At 37.1% G+C, this 17,939-nt stretch overlaps 1 protein-coding gene across 1 annotated transcript in view; it reads right to left on the bottom strand.

The window, feature by feature from the left end:
- Positions 1 to 4,146, bottom strand: part of LOC132543936 (voltage-dependent calcium channel gamma-7 subunit-like) — a 76,415-nt gene extending 72,269 nt beyond the window's left edge. Inside the window, exon 1 of the mRNA XM_060207490.1 lies at positions 3,945 to 4,146. Coding sequence (XP_060063473.1) covers positions 3,945 to 4,146 — 202 coding nt within the window. The remainder of the gene's footprint in view (positions 1 to 3,944) is intronic.
- Positions 4,147 to 17,939: the final 13,793 nt, after the last annotated feature.

Below are 17,939 nucleotides of genomic sequence, written 5' to 3' on the forward strand. Positions count from 1 at the left end.
TGGTGTATGGTCACATACAGCACCCGATGTAAACCTTGGAGTGTGAACACACCCCGCAACTACGTAAACATTGGTATTTAGACAAATGCTTTACGCCCGATATACATTGGTATGTGAACATACGTTGTACTCAATGTAATCATTGGTGTGTTAACACACGCTGTACTCAATGTAATCATTGGTGTGTTAACACACGTTGTACTCAATGTAAACATTGGTGTGTAAACACACGTTGTACTCAATGTAATCATTGGTGTGTTAACACACGTTGTACTCAATGTAAACATTGGTGTGTTAACACGTCTGAACCTCTACGCAAATATTGGTGTGTAAACACGTCCTCTGTCCCTCTCTGTAAGCATTGGTGTGTGGACACGTCTGCCTCTCTATATAAGCGTTGGTGCGTAATACACGCTCTGTCACTCTTTATAAGCATTTGTCTGTAACACGCTCTGTCCCTCTATAAAAAGATTGGTTTGTAACACACTCTCTGTCTCTCTATAAAAAACATTGGTTTGTAACACACTCTCTGTCTCTCTATAAAAACATTGGTGCGTAACACACTCTCTGTCCCTCTATAAAAACATTGGTGCGTAACACACTCTCTGTCCCTCTATGCAAGCATTAGTGTATAAACACACGCTGTACTCAATGAAAGCATTTGTGTGTAAACACGTGTGTCCCTCTACGTAAACATTTGTGTGTGAACACATGTTCTGTCCTCTATGTAAGCATTTGCGTGTAAACACGTGTGTCCCTCTACGTAAATATTGGTGTGTAACACACGCTCTACTCGTCAATGTAAACATTGCTGAGTCAACACACGCTCTAGCCAATAAAACATTGATGTGTGAACACACGCTGTTACTGTCTTGAACGTAGTGAAGATAGGACAGGATGGCAACCAAAACAGATCTCTTATGATCGGTTCTCCCAACTATCAAGTTTTAGTTGGTTATATTTTACAGTCGATACTTGTAACTACTGTGGACTAACTTGAAATCACAGATAGGCGAATTTGTGCAAAATAGGAATGTATTCCAGAGTAATTATTTATAATTAGGAGAACCGCGAAGTGGAAACAGTCGCGTACCTTTTCCGATCTGTTTTGGTCGCCATCTTGGTAGGTCCTGTCCCCATTGGATACAAGACAGTGGTTGTACCAAATGTAAAACCTGGTGTGTCAGCACACGCCATACCCATTGCAAAAATCCGTGTGTGAAGACTCGTTGTACCCTATGTTAGTGAGTAAATATATATATCCATACTCGCATTAAACATTGGCGTTTGAACATTCGCCGTACTCTCTGTAAATATCGGTGTGTAAACATTCACCGTACTCTCTGTAAATAACGGTGTGTAAACATTCACCGTACTCTCTGTAAATATCGGTGTGTAAACATTCACCGTACTCTCTGTACTCTCTGTAGATATCGGTGTGTAAACATTCACCGTACTCTCTGTAAATATCGGTGTGTAAACATTCACCGTACTCTCTGTAAATATCGGTGGGTAAACATTCTTCGTACTCTCTGTAAATATCGGTGTGTAAACACTATCCTTCCTCACTTGAAACATTGGCACGAAAACATTCTCCGTGCTCGATGTAAAGTATTGGCGTGTAAGCACTCTCCATACCTATTCTATGGCGTTATGTAATCTTTGATTATTTTGGTCCAGTATTTGTTTTATTCTTCCGTAATAGTTTAAAATATGGATCCTCCACACGGCCAATTCCGTTTAAAGTAATGCTGACGGTTTTCCTTTAAAATTTAGGCATTACCGAACAACAGCACTAGTCTTTCAAGAATTACGTAAACTGAATACATAAATCTCCATCATTTAATCGTAATTATCTCAATTATAAACTGTTTTGGAAGTTTCGACCTGTAGCAACTGTAAATAATCAAGCATGAAGGCAACTTTAAAATTACTAGTTGGAGCTGTAAAACGATATCAACATTTTCATATTTTCTTCACATTAAGCGGAGAAGACTCTGTAAATGGAGATACAAACCGGTGATTCCTCATTAACAAGGAATTATAAGGAAAACAACGACCGGTTACAATAATCGATCACATCTTTCTTTTCGTTAAGTTTGGCACTGTGAGAATGAAGTGAGGAGAAATTGGGACCGGGAATTAACGAATGGCTTCGAACTGAGAAATTAGGACATGGAAATGACGCGAAGCCTCTGACTGAAAAACTAGGAATGGAAGTGACGTGTGGCGTCGTACTGAAAAACTAGGACATGGAAGTGACGTGTGGCGTCGTACTGAAAAACTAGGACATGGAAGTGACGTGTGGCGTCGTACCGAAAAACTAGGACATGGAAGTGACGTGTGGCCTTGCACTGAAATTTTAGAACAGGGAAGTGATGGATGGCTTCTCAATGAAAAAATAGGACAGAGAACTGAAGTGTGACCTCGCAATGAGAAATTACGACAGGGAAGTGACGTTTAGCCTCGTACTAAGAAATTAGGACAGGGAAGTGACGTGTCGCCTCATACTGAGAAATTAGAACAGGGGAAGTGATATGAGACCTCGCGCTGAAATATTGGTACATGTGGCCTCATATTGTGAAATAAGGACAGGGAAGCGACTTTTGGTCTCGTAGTTAGAAATTAGGACAGAGAAGAGACGTTTGGTCTCCGACTGAGAAATTAAAACAAGGGAAGTGATATGAGACCTCGCACTGAAATATTTGGACAAGGAAGTGACATGTGTGTTGTCATCGTATTTCGACACGACAGAAACATGTAGACGGGTACTGAGAAATGATGACCGGAAGGTTACATATGATAGCAGAGATGACATTAAGATGGCGGTTTGACCTTGAAATAAGACGCAATATAGACGAGGAAAGACTTATGCTATCTGTAACTGAATTGTTTCAGTTACTGTCATTCTCTGACAACATTTCTCTTCTCACGACGCGATTAACGACGGCATGACGACTCAAGAGACAACCAATCGTTCAATAAAGGGGCAATTTTGCTCAACAGGCTGGGATAATTTTACTCGACCACAAGGAACGCAGTAACTGATATGAGATACGTTAATAAGCACGACCTTTTTTATGTGCGGATGTACAATTGTAAGACGAGGCCATCGATTTTTACGTATAGTATATTTCGTTTTCTCCCTTCTTAAGGTCACAAACCTAGTGTGTATAATGGCAAAAACCATCGCCAAACGTCTTAACTATACCGGATTACTGGGAATTCATAAATACTTTTTTATAATTTGTCATTGCCATGCCTACATTGACTCGGGACGGAGGTGACTCTGGTTAGCTTAATTATAACAAGGAACGGAGGTGCCTCTGGTTAGCTGGGTTATAACAAGCCCTTCGTGATGGATTTTCAAAAAAAAAAAAAAAAAATAGAAAGCTTAAAAACTCGCCCTGATTTCAAATGTTCATCTACTAACAAAATAACAAGTCATGTTCTCTCCGACCTTTCGGACACTAGTAAACGACATTCTATTGATTATCGATTAACAATAGTTCGATATTTGGTACAACTTCTTCGAACTGATTTAGAGTCACATTTTTACCAATGTCTGAATGAAGACAAATTCAACATCGTCGTTTTTATCTTTAGAATCAGTGATATGTACCAGTTTCACGTATAGAATTTAATCAAGGTATATGACCTACATACATTATGGGGCTGTCAGATCATCTTTTACGGATTCAACCGAACCTAAACTGAACCTGAACCAACAGATAAATGCTTTAATGTATACCATGTTTCGATCTTTCCACTTTGAACATACATTCTAAGAGAGATCTCTATATCAGACCTGAATTATATAAATCTCAATTTATAGGTACTGTGTACCGTGTCTGGGACACCGATAGCCTATCCCTAGGTCTCCAGTGCCTTTCCGATCGACAGTGACTACTCCAAAACATGCACTCCATGGATGTGTTACTTACCATCCGCTGCAATGGTGCACACACGCCAAAGTCCGGACCGGACATTCATATTGATGACAAAAGTTTGGTTGTCCACGGTTCCGGTGACGGGTTCCACGGTGAATAACCAGGCGTCCGTGGACACTGAAAGTACAAGAGTCACCAGGGCAATTGCGCCCATGGAGAACGACACTATCGTCAAAGATTTGGGACCACAATGCATTTTTGTTGTTTCCTTTCTAACAAAGCTCCATACCCACCAGAATGTTTATCATCTACACCTTGGTGGAGTTAAAACTGCTATCCTTGAATGCGAATTGAATATTGATATGATACTGTGCAGGTGTAAACCTATATACGAGATGTCGGTGGTGCATCCATTACTTTCGATAAATCTTCAGCGAGCAAAATAACATGACACGTGCTTTCAGCAGTAGGTGGTACATTAGATACTATAGTGCTACACTGAATCTGGCTACTACAGCTCGCTATACACTCACCACACAGCCAGTACCATTTATTCTACCATCATATCATTGTGATTCATATACCCTCAGTGACATTATCAAGTTCATTATGATGGTTGCATAGTCTCCACTGACCTGCTTTGGTCCTCATGTCACATGTAGTATCAGTACGTCCCATGCACTACCACTACGTCCCTCCTAAGTCCGGGAGGGCCTCCAGCGATTGGCCCAGAGTGACGCTTCTTCTCCTCCCTCCTGACAAAAGGAGGTGTGGCCTAATCTATTCTGTGGGATTTAGGCCCCGATCGAGAACACTATCCAAAGTCCATGTGTGAACTGTTTTGCTGATGGAATGGACACGTGCTGAAGTTATGAATGAGCCGAGTGTCTTTTGTACAGTGAGTATATATTCTTGTGCAAGGAGATAGCTCCACTGTCATTCATAGTATCCGTACACCCTATACATTACACAAGTCAGTTCACTCCACCAAGTAGACAAAGCATACATCATACATTTGACTTATATCGCGGCTTTTCCACTGGATTTTGCACTATTGATTTGGGAGCAGTCGACCACTATGGTGGAGCAGAGAAGAGAAATAGCAGCTACACCGCTCTACAGTCTAATACGCGTTTCTAAAGCACAGAAATCTTAATAAAATGGAATCTATCATTGTGTAAAAGACTGTAGCCGACACAATGTTTGGAGTGTGGCACCATTGGTGCATGTTTAGCCGCTGTCTAGACAATCACAAGCTTGGAATGTGGCATGAGTTGTCCAGACGCTGCCACCCATTCAACAAACTCAAGCTTAGAGTGTGGCATGAGTTGTCCAGCCGTAGCCAGCCACTCAACAGATCAAAGTTCGGAATGTGGCATCAGTGCAAATGGTTACAATTGCTCAAAAAGTTTGGAGTGTGGCATGTGTAATACATCTGTAACTGTTTGCGCAACTAGTCCAGGTTAGGGGCGTGGCATGAGTGGCACAATTGTAGCTATTAGCTCAAAACTCTTAAGTTTGGAGTGTTCGGTGACTGAACCAATGTAGCTCTATATCGATCCGCTCAACAAAACCATGTTTGAAGTACGGAATATAAGTCTTGCATTTACCTCGAATATTCTTCCCATACATATTACACCTCCTTTACAAAAGGGTGTGCTTTACCAGGTTTACCATGGGATTGAATTAGGCTGTTTATGTCGTAGACAATATTTCCCCCATCCCATACCTACATATCCCCATTTCAGGTGGACAGGACTTCCTGAGAGAGATGCCTACATCTTAATTGATTTCTACTCACTATATTCTGAAGGATTGTTTAGATATGTTGTCTCAAACATCAATTAAGATTCAGATATTTTGAGGAAATGACTCAACCGTTAATTATATTTCAGGTTCACCTATGGGTAGATCCATACATTTGGCAAAAGAGGGAAATCAATTTGCTAACATTAATACCGAACCAACATTCATCTGAACAAACCTTTATCTCAACTTATATTCACGTGAACAAACCTTTATCTTAACTAACATTCACGTGAACAAACCTTTATCTTAACTAACATTCATCTGAACAAACTTTTATCTCATCTTACATTCACCTGAACTAACCTTTATCTCAACTAACATTCATTTGAACAAACCTTTATCTCAACTTATATTCACGTGAACAAACCTTTATCTTAACTAACATTCATCTGAACAAACTTTTATCTCATCTTGCATTCACCTGAACAAACCTTTATCTCTACTAACATCATCTCATCTGAACAAACCTTTATCTTTTGAACAAACCATCTGAACAAACTTTTATCTCAACTAACATTCATTTGAACAAACCTTTATCTCAACTTATATTCACGTGAACAAACCTTTATCTTAACTAACATTCATCTGAACAAACTTTTATCTCATCTTGCATTCACCTGAACAAACCTTTATCTCTACTAACATTCATCTGAACAAACCTTTATCTCAACTAACATTCATTTGAACAAACCTTTATCTCAACTTATATTCACGTGAACAAACCTTTATCTTAACTAACATTCATCTGAACAAACTTTTATCTCAACTAACATTCATTTGAACAAACTTTTATCTCAACTAACATTCACCTGAACAAACCTTTATCTCATCTTACATTCACCTGAACAAACCTTTATCTCATCTTACATTCACCTGAACAAACCTTTATCTCATCTTACATTCACCTGAACAAACCTTTATCTCATCTTACATTCACCTGAACAAACCTTTATCTCATCTTACATTCACCTGAACTAACCTTTATCTCATCTTGCATTCACCTGAACTAACCTTTATCTCATCTTACATTCATTTGAACAAACCTTTATCTCATCTTACATTCACCTGAACAAACCTTTATCTCATCTTACATTCATTTGAACAAACCTTTATCTCATCTTGCATTCACCTGAACAAACCTTTATCTCTACTAACATTCATTTGAACAAACCTTTATCTCATCTTGCATTCACCTGAACAAACCTTTATCTCTACTAACATTCACCTGAACAAACCTTTATCTCTACTAACATTCATTTGAACAAACCTTTATCTCAACTAACATTCATCTGAACAAACTTTTATCTCAACTAACATTCACCTGAACAAACCTTTATCTCTACTAACATTCATTTGAACAAACTTTTATCTCAACTAACATTCATTTGAACAAACCATTCACTAACATTCACCTGAACAAACCTTTATCTCATCTTACATTCACCTGAACAAACCTTTATCTCATCTTACATTCATTTGAACAAACCTTTATCTCATCTTACATTCATTTGAACAAACCTTTATCTCATCTTACATTCACCTGAACAAACCTTTATCTCATCTTACATTCACCTGAACAAACCTTTATCTCATCTTACATTCACCTGAACTAACTTTATTATTTTGCCTTCACCTGAACTAAAATCTATCATGATATTCATCAGAACTATCTTTTATCTTATCTTACACTCACATGAATTAACCAAACAAATTTAAATATAAACTCATATCTCCTGATCTAACCACTATGTGAACTAACATTCACGTGTACCTACTTTTTCTACCCATGTTTCACACGAACTAACCTTCATCTAAACCAGCATTTCTATCGACAAACCTTACCACAAATCAGTATTCTATACTATATTTCACTCATGAACTCACCTTTGTCACCTCTAGCTGTTCACGTCAATTACCTAGAAAAGATAGCCCTTTTAGCCGTGAGTTAGAATTTGCAGACTCCCAGGGTTATTTCTATAACATCCTCGGGGAGACGATTTGACCAATCATAAGGGAGGAGGGAGGAGCTTGCACTGACATGACCTTTTCACCTACATTACCTCAATCGATCGCGGGACAAAAGTGCAGATGGTATTCATAAAAGAGACGTTGCTGTCGAAAGTTTTTTTTAAATCATTTTTCTTAATATTTGCATTTTTTACACTTGTAAACATTTAATAATCTTTAGTTTTGTATCGGATAAATAGCTCTCTGTGTAGATGAGATGTGTTCCCGGCGATCCAAACCCTTTTTTCCTCCCAACCTTACATGTAGTTTACGTATGTAAAATGCGGTATACTAAGATCTAGTTGGCTGTTTTACAAAAACATCATTTTGGTGTAGAAATCGGTTGATGCATTCGAACCAAGGACCTGTCATAGTTCACAAACGATATTTTTGTCCGTGGTATCAATTTGGTTAACGAAAAATAGATCAAACAAAAACAAACACATCTGTTGTGTCACAACAAAAACACTGCATGTATATTGTATATGAGGACTAGTAAGGGTGTTCAGAAGGATTCAAGGTCACAGAAGTATGACCTGTTTCACATAAAACACCATGAGTAGTGGCAATGATGGGCAAACACAAGGATTCGTTCGCGAGCACTCTAGTGATCTGGACAACCCAAGCGATCAACAATAACGTCGGATGACTGCAAAACTAAACATCAGGTAAATTATCATAAGACAGGAAGACAACTAATGCGATTTGTTGTCGTAATATAATTTGCCTTAATCTTCAAAAACAAAGACGCTTAAACTATACGTATATGATAAATGTATCTCCAGTATAGACTGGAGTAGCTGATGAGCTGGTGAGCGTGCAGAAGGCGTGGTCTGATGGACCTGCAATGCGTTGTAGCACTGGTCGTTTATCTATGCAGTCAGCAATTGACAGTTTCAAAATAAGAGAAAATTAATAACTATGTACTTGTCTGTATCCTTTATGATACACAGACAACGCATTGAAGTACTTTAACACCATGGTCTCCATTCTCTAACAACATTCCGGTTTACACTGTGCATGTACTCGCGTGCGGACTTGTAATTCTGCATCGGCCAGGTACAAGCGTGCATCACGAGTTTTGTATGCAATTATGAATTTGACACCTGTTTCATACTGAATGAGAGATGTAGAATATAAATTTAGTATCTCACTGTATCTCATTCCGCTATCCACTAAAAGTTATGTCAACGTTCACTGCGTCTTAAGAACAAGTGAAAAGATTGATACTTTCTGTATGAAAATGAAATCAGGTATATTTTAACATAAATATATAAATCAATCAGCTGATATGCCCAAGCGTGTACGAACAATGTAGAGGTAACGCACCCGCCTTTACCCTGGCGATCGTGGTTTGATTCCCGATCGGACGTGAACAGGTGCATTGTATGGGTGTCCTCTGGTGGATGACTTGGTTTTCCCCCGGGAACTCCTCTTTCATTCCACGATAAGATCTTTCTCTTATTTCCATCCTGACCAACAAGTAACCAGTGAGAGGTATGGCGTCCGATTGGTCTTGGTTGCCTTACGGAGATGTACGTACCGTTACGAGCGCCCTGATATGAAGACTCATTAGAACGGCTGTCACCACATTAGAACTGTCATAAAAACTGACACATCAGTACTCATGCACTATCTCTCTCCTCATCCCACAGACCTTCCTCTCGATCGGCACAAATCCTGGCTGAGACGTAATCTCGATGTCGTTTGTTTTACGTAATGATGTCCCTACAGACATGTGATGGAGCCTGTCCAAAAGACGGACACCGTCCGCCATTAAGTTAACAATTGACGAGAGTACCGCCATCTAGTGGCCATTTCATGTTGACGTCGTTAGGCATTTATCACCAGTCTACCACTTACTCTAGACCTATACTGGGGTAATGACAATTGTGCAATTTATTTACTCCACACGCAAGTGCACCATGTCGAAACCATACATGCTATTCCGACTTAAGGTTAGATGCTACATTATCATGACGTCACAGAAAATCGTAAATAATTCCAAAGATCAAACTTGTAAAAACTTGGAGATTACGACACTACAGAAGCAAAGTTGTCAGTTTATTTGATGTAATTAAACGTCATATGGTTAAGATACCATCGCAACTCGATTTGTTTTCTTCGAATTTGCCACTGCTATTATTCCATTATTTACAAGAAACAAAGAAACAAAAGTATTGTTTTGAAATTGTGCTAAATAGAGCAACGTTAGCACAGATGCTACTGTAAATAAATTCAGATGACGCAGGAGTTTGAAACAAATATCGAAAAGCCATAAACACGCCTTATTTCTGACGGCAGTTTTACGGTGAGATTTGACAGCTTTAAACAATGCTTTATTTCCCATGCCATTGAAAATACTTGAACTGAGTTATGAATGTCGGTAAAGTCTCTAAACTTGACGTGGAATAATGAAATGTGTGACGAAAATGAGTTCGGCTGTGAGTAAATCGGGTAATAGCTCACTACAGGACGGTGAGTAACGAATGAGCAACAATCATGAACGACCGGATCTCATGACTGATCAGTCAAAACTCTGACACGAACCCTTCTTTAATTCCTCGATCAACGTCGCATGTCTATAATTATTCAGAATGACGGTCATAGTGAAACACAGAATATCAAACCATTGTTTAAGTAACATACACAAGTTATCTGCCCCTGAACAGGCGCGTATTGATGACTCGTGAAAAACTCTTCGCGATTTGTTTTATACCAATACGACTTGTGATGATGCTGTGACTGCACACTTAACTTTGGGTTTCGTTAAACATATTGATGTCTTGATTAACCAGATTTCTGTTATCTCTGATGAGTGGAAACCTTTCTACATAACACAGGGCACTGAATATTCATAGCATTGAAGTATTGGAAATGTACACCCACAAAGCTACTGACAAAACTTTTAAGACTTGACCTAAATACTTGTGTGATATATTCCAATGTGTCAATGGCATTCATATGCCGGAGAGATGATACCTCCCCAAGTTACAGATTGACATATCAATGTCCCCGATCGATTTTTTCCTTTGTGACCTTGACAAAGTCGCATCCGTCTCTCTTACATCGTCATGTTAAAATGTTGTATGCTCGCTTCCACTATCTCTCTAATGCTTAACCGTTTAAAGCGATACGTTGGGCTAAATCGGCATGTTTAGGCATCAATCAGGGGCGGTGTCGAATCTCTGAGGTGATTTTCCATTCGTAACACGAATAATTTGCATTCAAAAGCAAACGGCGTTTTCAACCTGTGCGTTTTTCTTGGAACACATTTCCGTATTGCCCCAGATTGTAGTAATGTATAAAATTGTTTGTTTTGATCCATGGAATAGTTCTTTTTTTTTTGCATTCCCTAATAGAGTAGTGTACAGTAAGTCTGCACCATGGAATCGTAACTATCCGTTAATTTTAAGACTATAGTTGTGTAAATTGTTCAGTTGTGTCTTTATTCTGTATAACAGATTTTACCTTTACTAGAAATATTGGGTTTCCAGAACCTGACAGATCAAAGAATATATCTTCTCTGCTGTTTAACCCATCACCGCTCCACTTTCGACCTTGGGCCACATAAGAGCGCCGTTCATTTGATCTCGTGCGATTGATCAGTAATAGAGATTCTTCCATACCGACTCCATGTTATTGGACTGTTCTGTGATCTCTACATGAGATGTAACATTATGTTATTCATCCCCCAATGCGTTTTGGTTTCCTATCACCTACTTTGGCAATTCATCGCATTTGGACTTTGTGTGAACCTTCTACACAAACAAGAAATATTCGGGTTTCTCACAATCACCTCTATCAAAGTCAAGGACACAACATGATCGTGACCATCCGCTGTTATCTCGAGTTCTAGAACTATAGTATATCCTTGTATCTTGAACACCAGGAATGTCACCTCCAGTTATTTCAAGTGAAAAGAATGCAGTCGTCCCTTGGCAACAGGTGTGTAAAAGAAATGTGAATTCCCCAAGTCTTCTCGAGTTTTAACTCCAGTAACAGGATTGTAACCTTCCTCTGTTATCTCAGATGACAGGGTTGTGACCTTCCCCTTTATTTCGATTAACAAGAATGTAATATTTCCAATCATAGGCGCTGTTTTGGTCCTTATCTTTGGCACATAGCGACGCAAGCTCCACAGCAAAAAATCTAAAGCTGTTGATTGGTATGCGCATTAAGTCTTTATTTTATATCGACAACTATAGATATCCCCTGGGCTTATCATCCTCCACAATTGTCCCGGGGTCTCGGGTTGTTGATTTGATCGTAGAACAGGGACTAGAACAACCTTTTTGTCATCCACTGGAGAGCGCCTTACACCGATCGGATATCGATTTCCTGACAGTTATGACGTCATCGTTCACAGACTAAATGAAATGTGACAAGGAAGCACTCTGGATGTGCCCCCGAAACAGCGGCCCTCTAACCTCACTATGAATATTTAAATCGTGCCTTTGCAAAATTGTCTACTTTGTCGAGAATACAGACAATTCCAAAGTAAAGTAGGCATAGTTTTGACAGTAATACAAGGCAACCATACCTCCATTAAATCGGTTTTAGTTTTCTAGATCCCAATGGGACCACGTATAAAGCTATATATCCGAGCGTGCTTGGTTTTACGCCAACTTTCCGATCTTCGTGGAGATGGTTCTACTTTGTTCTGATGGGGTGTTGTGACCGGCAATAAATCTCGTCTTAGCGTCCTCACAAGGATGCACCAGGCATTATATCTCGGGACCATTCGCGAGAGTATATCATAAATAACCATAGTCATACTGTGATTTGTTTGTTTTCCCAACTGAAGACGTTTTTTTTTAACAAAATGAAACGCAAAATACTTTTTTTTTATTTTTAGAAAGTATTACTAATATGCAGACACGGGCTGCTGTAAAGTCCGGACAAGAAAACCACTGATTACATTGATACCGTGATACATTCGAACGGGCTGCTGAACATCAATAAACAGAAGCAGTACTTCAAAAGAAATAGTAATAAAATATGATTGTCAAAATCCAACATAGCTTACCTATTGGACGATACATGACAATAGACCAAGGAAAACCTTCAAAAGAAATTTGAGAATACGGACCCAAACCTAGCAATCTTAGCACCCTAGCTTAAAAATCTTAGCAGCTTTACTTAGCAATCTTAGGACCCTAGCTTAGTGATCTTAGGACCCTAGCTTAGTGACCTTAGGACCCTAGCTTAGTGACCTTAGGACCCTTACTTAGTAATCTTAGGACCCTAGCTTAGTAATCTTAGCACCCTTACTTAGTAATCTTAGGACCCTAGCTTAGTAATCTTAGGACCCTAGCTTAGTAATCTTAGGACCCTAGCTTAGTAATCTTAGGACCCTAGCTTAGTAATCTTAGGACCCTAGCTTAGTAATCTTAGGACCCTAACTTAGTAATCTTAGGACCCTAGCTTAGTAATCTTAGGACCCTAACTTAGTAATCTTAGGACCCTAACTTAGTAATCTTAGGACCCTAGCTTAGTAATCTTAGGACCCTAGCTTAGTAATCTTAGGACCCTAACTTAGTAATCTTAGGAACCTAGCTTAGTAATCTTAGGACCCTAACTTAGACCCTTAGTAACTTAGTAATCTTAGGACCCTAGCTTAGTAATCTTAGGACCCTAGCTTAGTGATCTTAGGACCCTAGCTTAGTACCCTAATCTTAGGACCCTAACTTATCATAGGAACATGACCCTAACTTATTAATCTTGAATCCTAACTTAGCTCTCGTCTGCCTTCTTTTACTCTGGGCAGGTGTATTCCCCATTTTTGATAACGCCACGCCAACATTGTCAAACATTAATGTACATACAGTATCGTGTGCTATAAAGACAAGAAATGAAAGAAAAAATATGATATTCTCTCCCGTGTGATTATTACAAGGGAATCTCATCACCCCAGAGAAAGATTCTTCATAGGCCAATAACTTGGTAAGCTACATGTTTACGAACTGAAGATGAGTTGAGCTTATACTTTCTTTCACACTCACCCGTGTTAAACATTATATATATTACCCTCGAGTAAATATCACGCTTTCTCCCACACCTATCTGTGTTAAACTTTCGAAATATTAACTGAAGGTAGATTTCTCATTTTAGCAAAAAACTTCTGAAATATAACTCCGAGTTGAGATAAATCTGTCCACATCACGCAAAAGCGGAAAAAATGTGTCATGTTCAGCTTCAAGAGAGTGAAATATTCTTTGATATTTTGTTAGTTTGTGTACAATCCTTTGAGGGGATATCACAAGTTCAGCTGGATACGTATCAGCAGATTTTTAATTGTCCACATTTACAACCCTAAAATTAACGGTTTCTTTTATATGGAGGATACCACCGAGCACTTTGAGGAGGACCAAGTGTCCATATCGCCACTTACACTAGTGGGTAGTCGGATCATACAGTTTCACAAAATTCGGCATATGTAGTACTAAAATCTGAAATACATGTATTCATGTGACCTGTTGAAATTAAACGTGGCGTGCTGAATATTAGCTGAAGTCGCTTTATGGAGAACCTTGAGAGACTTTTATTGTTTTAATGGTATGTTTATGAGAATGCTTTTACTAAGATGACGTCAATGGAATTGTAACCAATGAGACGATCTCCATGCCGACTGTACTACAGAAAAAACAGATGACTGATAATAGAATTACATACACGTATTCTAATATGAGAGAGCTTTGGAAAATCATCTTCTGTCTATCGTAATCGTGAACCCAGTTTTCCCCCTGGATCTGTTTCACCAGCGGAGACTATCTTCTCTATAGCAATCAATCATTGCTATTGACAAAGGTACCGTCTGACATAGTCGTGTACTTATATACATTGTATATATATATACCGTCCGTCATAGTCGTGTACTCATATACATTGTATATATACAAATGTGTCATTATATACATTGTATATATATATATACTTATATATTGTATATATATATATATACCGAGGGATGTACATATATCGTGTATATATATATATTGTACTTATATACATTGTATATATATATATACCGTCCGTCATAGTCGTGTACTTATATACATTGTATATATATACCGTCCGTCATAGTAGTGTACTTATATACATTGTATATATATACCGTTCGTCATAGTCGTGTACTTATATACATTGTATATATATATATACCGTCCGTCATAGTCGTGTACTTATATACATTGTATATATATATATACCGTCCGTCATAGTCGTGTACTTATATACATTGTATATATATATATACACCGTCCGTCATAGTCGTGTACTTATATACATTGTATATATATATATACCGTCCGTCATAGTCGTGTACTTATATACATTGTATATATATTACATATATATTATATATATATATATATACCGTCCGTCATAGTCGTGTACTTATATACATTGTATATATATATCCGTCATAGTCGTTCTTATATATATTGTATATATATACCGTCCGTCATAGTCGTGTACTTATATACATTGTATATATATATATATATAACGTTCGTCATAGTCGTGTACTTATATACATTGTATATATATATATATATATATATATACCGTCCGTCATAGTCGTGTACTTATATACATTGTATATATATATACCGTCCGTCATAGTCGTGTACTTATATACATCGTATATATATAACGTTCGTCATAGTCGTGTACTTATATACATTGTATATATATATACCGTCCGTCATAGTCGTGTACTTATATACATTGTATATATATACCGTCCGTCATAGTCGTGTACTTATATACATTGTATATATATATACGTTCGTCATAGTCGTGTACTTATATACATTGTATATATATTCCGTCCGTCATAGTCGTGTACTTATATACATTATATATATATATATATATAACGTCCGTCATAGTCGTGTACTTATATACATTGTATATATATATCATAGTAATGTACTTATATACATTGTATATATATATATATATATATATATACCGTCCGTCATAGTCGTGTACTTATATCATTGTATATATATATACCGTCCGTCATAGTAGTGTACTTATATACATTGTATATATATACCGTCCGTCATAGTTGTGTACTTATATACATTGGATATATATATATAACGTCCGTCATAGTAGTGTACTTATATACATTGTATATATATAACGTCCGTCATAGTCGTGTACTTATATACATTGTATATATATATACCGTCCGTCATAGTCGTGTACTTATATACATTGTATATATATATAACGTCCGTCATAGTCGTGTACTTATATACATTGTATATATACACCGTCCGTCATAGTCGTGTACTTATATACATTGTATATATATACCGTCCGTCATAGTCGTGTACTTATATACATTGTATATATATATATATATATAACCGTCCGTCATAGTCGTGTACTTATATACATTGTATATATACACCGTCCGTCATAGTCGTGTACTTATATACATTGTATATATATATATATATATACCGTCCGTCATAGTCGTGTACTTATATACATTGTATATATATACCGTCCGTCATAGTCGTGTACTTATATACATTGTATATATATATATACCGTCCGTCATAGTCGTGTACTTATATACATTGTATATATATAACGTCCGTCATAGTCGTGTACTTATATACATTGTATATATATACCGTCCGTCATAGTCGTGTACTTATATACATTGTATATATATATATAACGTCCGTCATAGTCGTGTACTTATATACATTGTATATATATACCGTCCGTCATAGTCGTGTACTTATATACATTGTATATATATATACCGTCCGTCATAGTCGTGTACTTATATACATTGTATATATATACCGTCCGTCATAGTCGTGTACTTATATACATTGTATATATATAACGTCCGTCATAGTCGTGTACTTATATACATTGTATATATATAACGTCCGTCATAGTCGTGTACTTATATACATTGTATATATATACCGTCCGTCATAGTCGTGTACTTATATACATTGTATATATATAACGTCCGTCATAGTCGTGTACTTATATACATTGTATATATATAACGTCCGTCATAGTCGTGTACTTATATACATTGTATATATATAACGTCCGTCATAGTCACGGTATGCATTGTATATATATAACGTCCGTCATAGTCGTGTACTTATATACATTGTATATATATATAACGTCCGTCATAGTCACGGTATGCATTGTACTCAGGTATTTTCTTTATAATCATTAACATGAGTAAGTAGCTTTTATACTGCCAGAGACATAAATTTACATTTTCATATCTATTTTGAGGAACCCAACGTATCATAACATACGAGAAGAAAGATAACTCCTATCTACAAAAGAGATTTTATTTCCCCACCTATTAGCTTTAAGTGAGTAAGTACTGTTTCTACTGTTCATTAAAATGCGAACTAAAACGTAAGTATAATACATTGAATGACAAAATCATAAGATAAAAACATATTAAACATGATAAATTTAGATATAAGTTAATTACACATTATATACTACCTTATCTACACTGTAAAAGATGCAGCTGTTGCATCACACCTCCTGTCCTACTCCGGTACAAACTCTCTGTTATGCCATGTTTAGGTTTTATGACAAAGTTGTTTCCCTTGATAAAGGAAATCGAAGTTCATTGGAATTTTTACTTTTTTTGATACTGAGTTTCAATCATTGTTCCAAAGTTTCCGTATAAAGACACTCAGTAAAAATAGCGAGGGGGATAATTCATTGACGGATCCTTAGTTTCATTTCAGAATTTTCCAACTTCACTTAATGGAGTTGTCTCCCTTCGACTGTGAAAAAAACCCACAAAGGATGATATATTTTTAACTATATATATTACTACTTCTTCTAGTGTATATGGATGTGTGTATACATGTCACTATATATTCTATATGCATATAGATGTATTCATGTCATTATATTTTCTTTATCTATAAGAATTATTCATTATCTATTTTCTATGTATAAGGATGCGTGCAATGTTTATCTATGTTCTATATGTATAAGAATATATTCATTTCACTATAAATTCATTATGCATAAGAATTGAGTGTGATACTGAATATTCCATATGTATTAGGATGTATGTCATTATATATTCTATATGTATGAGAATGTGTGTATACAGCTATTCTATCTGTACATGAGTAAAGATGCATATTGATGCAAGATCTATGTATCATATATCAAGACATCTCAATTCACACAGTATAACAT

This window comes from Ylistrum balloti, unplaced genomic scaffold (genome assembly GCF_031769215.1).
Source record: "Ylistrum balloti isolate Yb309-2 unplaced genomic scaffold, AGI_CSIRO_Ybal_v1 Utg369772, whole genome shotgun sequence".
NCBI classification, from domain to species: Eukaryota; Metazoa; Mollusca; class Bivalvia; order Pectinida; family Pectinidae; genus Ylistrum; species Ylistrum balloti.